Source organism: Poecilia formosa, unplaced genomic scaffold (genome assembly GCF_000485575.1).
Source record: "Poecilia formosa unplaced genomic scaffold, Poecilia_formosa-5.1.2 Scaffold104, whole genome shotgun sequence".
NCBI lineage: Eukaryota > Metazoa > Chordata > Actinopteri > Cyprinodontiformes > Poeciliidae > Poecilia > Poecilia formosa.
The window spans coordinates 1,982,958-1,989,185 of record NW_006800043.1 but is presented as its reverse complement, the minus strand read 5'-3'; the positions used below and the strand labels follow the sequence as shown (position 1 = coordinate 1,989,185).

Below are 6,228 nucleotides of genomic sequence, written 5' to 3'. Positions count from 1 at the left end.
AAGTCTCCGTCTACGATAGGATAAAAGTGGTTAATCCATAATGACGTTGAAAAACTAACGAGTCTACTTATAAAGGCAACACTTTTACAGTGCTTGAGGGTTCTTTGATAATATGTACCCCCCAAAAACATTGACGTAAATCATGAAAAAAACATTTTTTTTTTTAATCACTTGTAATTAGCTTCAGCATCGCTATTTAAAGCTGAGAGGGAATAAGTAGAGAGAATGGGGTGAAGAAAAGGAGGCACTACACGGTGCAACATGCTCTAAACCAATCAAAGGTCCGAGTTTTTACACCAAATATGTCATTTTAGTCTGTGTTGCAGCTCTAATTGAGAAAATAAGTGCTTTGCTCTGTTTTTATTTATGGATACTTATTTGTAGGTAAAATAGAAACTGGAAATCATGAGGTCTGTGTTCCCTAAAGAGGGAACCTCTGTGACTTACCCAAGTAAAAGGGCAAGCTGATGAGTTGTTTTTTTTTCTCTTATTATATATGAAGCTTTAATAAAAAGATATAACGAGCTTGAAAATAAATTAAAAAAAAAAACATAAGAAAATCTATGTTGCTTACTCATCTTCACAGGTGACAAAACCACATTTTATGAAGCTCAGGCTGTGATGATCTTCGTTCAGGGAAATGGCAACCCTGATTTGGTTGATTATTAGCCTCAGGGTGATATTTATGTTTTAATCAATTTTCTTCACAAAGTGAAATTTTCAACATAGAAAGTGCATTGTAAAGTAATATACCGGCTGACACATACGCGCAATAGAATATGACACAGAACGGTGCTTTGGTTAAAATAAAACAGTAAAAAAAAAAATGCATTAATTCAATAAAGACTATAAAGTGCCATGCAACAAAACAGCGGTCTTGTCACAAAATAAATAACAGTGCAGAAAATATACAATAGCTTGAAATAAACAAAGACATACCAAAATGCCAGGCAAGGACAAAAGTTATCTCTCCTTATAGTGAATTATTTTCGCCTTAGTTGAGCCAATGAATCCAGTTTTCACAAAATTATTCAATGAGACCAACACAGGAAGAACGTCCCCTCGCCCTTTCAGGTACCTTCTCATGCTACTTTTGAGCTAAAATGACGAGGAACAGCAGTTTGTTTTTCCTCTTTGCCATCTGATGTTTCTGCAGTGAAGAATTTCATGCTGCATCAAGCAGATCCAAACTGAGGTATTTTACAGTATATGTATGACGTATATGAAGCTATCATCCCCACACTGTACACAGGTCTACACAGAGAAGAATTCAGGTTGATGCTTTCCTTTTGCCTTTCTGATGCAGTAAGTGGTAAATGTCTGGTTTACTACAAGTACCTATTTTTAGTAATGATAAAAGAGGAACTGGTCACATATCTTTTTACAGGAAACGGGGTAGTCTTACGGATAACCTATTCCTACGAGTACACTGAAACTACTCAGAACAAGCCCCAAACGTCCATCAGAAAAACAAAGTTAATAATCAGGTTCGCGTTGTTAGTTTTCCTTGTAAACTCTTCTAAAGGTCAAAAGGGAGCATATCATGCAAGGCTGGAGGAGGCGACTGCAAAAACAGACCAAGGTCGGGTTCTCGACAGAGTAATCGAGTTATTCTTGAGACAGGGCTGGTCATCGTATCTATGGAGACATTTGCTATCAGGTTTGTGTTTATTAGAGGAGAACGCTGACGCGAGCTTTTGAGATTGTTTGTTCTTTTGCTGTTTGTTGTTCCTCGAGGCTGGTTCACCTGTTAGATCCGCTGAGCAGCCGGGAGCGACTGGACTGACTTTCTCCTGGAGAGCTTGGACCTAAAGGAAGAAAGAAAGCAGAGTGGCACATTATGTGTATCATGTTGGCAAATTACATAAAGGAATATTTTTACTGGTTAACGTCCAATGAGTTCAAGGAAATGTTTATATGTTTTAATAAAAATTACAAAAATTTTAGTACTGACTAAAATGGACTTACAATAACTTTCCATTAATTAAGGTAAATAAGGCAAAATAAGCTACATACATTTTTTTTTTCCATAAATCCTTTGTGTATAGCTTTGAGTTTAGGAGCTAGAAAGAAAACCCAAACAGATTCTCTTTCTAGCTCACTTTCATGGATAACAAGAGGACCAAGAGGGACATGCAGACATGCCACAGGCTGGAGACTCATAAAGCCCATCGGTTTTTTTGGGGTTTTTTTTCCTAATAGATCCAGGTTGCGCTAACATCAGCACTGTCTGGTGGATGTTGTTCCAGAAACAGAAAGCTACTCATTTCGCTAATTTATGGTATGAATCTGTTGCTTAAAATAAATTTGACAGAAACAACGAGAAGCAGAAAGTTATTTAAAAGGAAACTGGATGCCAGGCTGTGAAAAAGTGAGAGAAAGCTAGACATTCAGCAGATAACAAGAGTGTTAAGTACAGCAAAGTTACTCCGATTGCACGGTCATTCTCAAAACTATGCTGGTTTTGAAAATGCTGGCAGCCATTTAGAAATCTCAGGTTAAGATTAAGGTAAGAGCTACATTCTTTCAAGAATATACAAACATAAACATCTGTTTTTAAAATGATAACTATTTTAACTGTACTGAGCTCACTAATCACCACCAGAAGATGCTAAAAGATAGTTTAGCATGGTAATATATTTATAGTTTTAATATAATAGTAAAAGTCTATTGTACAGTAATTAATTAATTAAATAATAATCACCAGTCAAGATAAGGAGGCTTGAAGAGACTATTTCCCATTTTGTATTTATATTCAAGGTCTTGGAAAACATTTTTAAACAAGGCAAAATAAGTATAATCAGATCAAATCAAACCAAAATGATCTTATTGGTGCAATTCTAGAATTTTTAGAGTGATATACAGGAATCCTTTCAAAGAAACTGATAAAACTTGCCAGATGGTTTAAGATATAACTTAACTCTAGCACCACCACCTACCTGATGGTACCAGCTAGCAGAGGGTTAAAGGCGTACAGCCAGTCATGCATCTCTTTGTCGTTGGCGGCCTGCAGCAGTATCCCACGATGCTCAGTGCACACCGCAAACGTGTTAGGGGTCTGCAGATGTAACACATGTGGTCAGTGGTTACTTAAGTTCATCTTCTGTAACAGCTAATCTCTGTTGCCGAAACTGCTTATTTCGCGCTTGAAGAAACGTTGACGCATACCCGCAGTAATGTCTGTTTATCTTCACTGTATTCCACTTTAGCCGAGGACAGGTTGATGACGGCCCTCTCCACGTTGTCCCTCTCGCTGCGGTACAGGTAGACGTAGGGTCTGCGCACGACCACATAGCGCCTCACCCAGCCGCTGCTGTGGGGCTCCAAGAAATGCAGGTAGCCCTTCTTTGACACGATGGGGCTGGATGGACAAAGAACAAAATCAGCATGTTTTCATAAAATGTGCTCATTGTTTTAATAAACGCAATTTGAATATTTTCCACAGTGACACAGAATTGAAACCTGATTGTTTTGCCCACCTGACGCGAATCTCTTGTATGTCAGGAACAAAGGTGTATCCTCTCAGAGCTTTCTTTCTGTCCACTGGGCTGAACGGGTCCAGGTCCGGTGTCGATGCTCCTGAGCTCGGTTCGGTGAGCCTGCACGAACAGCAGGTTGAAAACCTAGCCTAGCACCTCTAGATCGTTTTAAGATCAGTCGTAGCATATTTTAGTCTAGAATAACTGAATTCTTTCAAACATCCAAAATAAATCATATGAAAAACCACATTTACAAAAATAGATCATTTTATTAAATAAACCAACACTGAAACTAAACTTCTTCATTCCAAAGGGTTGAAAAACTGGATTTTACTTACCGGATGTCAAAATGACCATCGACCAATGAGGGGCAAGTAGAGGAGGGAGTAAGTGTGCTCAGGCCAGAGGAGGACGAGTCCCTCATGAGTGACGCAGACATTTCTGAAAGCTGAAAATTGGCCACACACACACACATACACACACACACGCACACACACGAGGGAAAACAAGGAATCGCAACAAAAGGAGGGACAAATGCAGATAGAGACAAAACATATCAGCAAACATTTAAACAAGGACAACAGAGACATGCATTCAGAGAACATCTAGATCAGTATTTTTTTGTCGCTCTTTATAATGTACATAAGAACCACCACTGGAATGTGAATCTGTATATCTAAGAGCCCCGTCTTGTAAGAATGTAGCTTTGTCACATTAGTGTGTTAGTGGAGACCTCAGAGTGTGTAAAGAGGGAGTTTATTTATGGATGAAGTTAGGGGAACAGACAAGGGGATGAATTAGAAAAAAAGTCATGAAGACATGGTTTTATGAAACCATATTTAATCTTCAAATCTGACTCGTTTGCTGTGAGGAGATTTCTGATCTGCACATTCAAGCACCTTTAACATCCCAAGACCCTAATGGCACTGTTCCAATGGACTGCCTCGTTTATTCAAGTAAGCTGCAGATGTGGTTTGGCTAATGACAAAGTTAATCACAACCACATGCAAAGCGCCTTGGTGTAACAGTTCAGGATAAAGGTTTTGCTTGAACTGCTGCTGGAAATGCGTTGCCTTTATTTATTTGTTTGTTTTGTTTGTTTTCTGATGGTGATGAGCGCAAAGCACATGGGTGTGGTAAGAATCCTGACCAAAAATAATAACTATAATTCACAATTAAACAAACCACACTGGCTTGATAAAACTGGTCACAGCAGAAGTCCAGTAATTTAACCGGGACGTCTCACATTAGTAACTTATGTTGTAAAACATGAGTTACTCAGTCTGGCTCCTTTCTCTGCTAGACGCAAATAAAATGTTATAAAATGTTCCTTTAGGAGAGGTAAGTATATTAACTGTAGCTAAGTCAAGTGTTAAAATAAAATAAAAAATCGCTAAATATCTCTCTAAAAGCAAGTGTGAATGATGGATGCAAACACATTAGCTGATAGTGATTAGACACCAACAGTTTTTAAAGTTTAAATATTTAGTAAAGATCAAACTAATGGGTCAGGTTAGAGGGCCTAGGCTGGGGCTCACCTTGCTTTCACTGGCACTGCTGCTCACCTGGCTGTACTCTCTGTTGAACGTGTGCATCAGCAGGCGCAGACACTGCGCAAAAGACAGTAAAAAACGGCATTCGATAAGCAACGGGATGCACAAAGACCGGAGCAAAACAGGGGGCAAACATTAAGCTTTAGCAGTCACCTTAGCAGCTAGCTCCCTCTGCCTCTGGTTGGGGCTGTCAGGAGCGGGGCTGCTGCTCGGACTGCTGCTGAGGACGGGGCTCTTTGCAAAGTCACAAATGTCGCCGCTCTTGTAAAGCGCGTCCTGCCCTGCCTGCAGAGTTGCCTCGAGCTTTTCCCTCAGCAGGAGGTAATGCCTGGTTTTCTCCACCTAAAACCAAAACAAACAAACAAAGAAAAAACAGCTAATTGCAGGTGAATTTATACAGTATTTAAAAAAAGTTTACTTGTAATCAACTGCTATTAACATATAAAAAAGCATTCTTTCAATATCTAAACCTAGCTGCTGGATTCATGTTCAGTTTGCGTTTTTTTTTTTTGTTTTTTTTTAACTAGTTCTTTATGAATATATTTAGTTTCACAATATATCAGGAAAGATAAATACGGAAAGTGTACCTTTAATGAAATGTCACAATCATGTTAAAATCCTGTAATTATTAAACATGAAATATAATAAGATGAGTGGGGTGTTCGACTGGGGATATTGCCACCAAAAATATTAGTTACTAAATTTGCATATGTAGCAAAATACTCCCTCTTTCAAATAAAATGTGCCCAATTTGTATAATTTTCTACTTCTAATTCAGCTTTTCAGTACAAGCTATGTACCACAGACTGATGTTAAACAGTCAGAGTGTTGGAAAATACTAAATGTAATGGGATTAAAGAAATGTTAGACATTTCCCATTTTTCTTTTTTTTAATTTTCTTATTGTGTGTTAAAACGGACCTCCTGCAGTAAGCTGAGCTTCTCCAGCTCCCACTGGTGGTCAAGGATGAGGCTGTCGCTGCGGGGTCTCCAACCCGCCAGGTTCTCCTCTCCTCGCACGTAGGCCACAGAGGTGTCAAGGACACGCCTGCGACGACGCTGCATTCCTGACAAAGGGAATTGACAGAGAAGAGGATTTCAGTACTAAAAATGTTTAAAAAAAAATAATAATAAATCGTATGAAAAATATATATTTTTCTTTTGCACGGATAACTTTCTTAATTTAATCTTTCATCA

The 6,228-nt window shown here is 38.6% G+C and overlaps 1 protein-coding gene across 1 annotated transcript in view; it reads right to left on the bottom strand.

Annotated features, from left to right (window-relative positions):
• Window positions 1-166: 166 nt before the first annotated feature.
• The window catches only part of kif1ab (kinesin family member 1Ab), a 27,987-nt gene continuing 21,925 nt past the window's right edge, over window positions 167-6,228 (bottom strand). The window contains exons 40-47 of the mRNA XM_016674956.1: window positions 5,953-6,098; window positions 5,186-5,374; window positions 5,018-5,089; window positions 3,818-3,927; window positions 3,480-3,599; window positions 3,169-3,361; window positions 2,940-3,058; window positions 167-1,808 (exon numbers count right to left, since the gene is read on the bottom strand). Coding sequence (XP_016530442.1) covers window positions 1,751-1,808; window positions 2,940-3,058; window positions 3,169-3,361; window positions 3,480-3,599; window positions 3,818-3,927; window positions 5,018-5,089; window positions 5,186-5,374; window positions 5,953-6,098 — 1,007 coding nt within the window. The 3' untranslated portion in view covers window positions 167-1,750. The remainder of the gene's footprint in view (window positions 1,809-2,939; window positions 3,059-3,168; window positions 3,362-3,479; window positions 3,600-3,817; window positions 3,928-5,017; window positions 5,090-5,185; window positions 5,375-5,952; window positions 6,099-6,228) is intronic.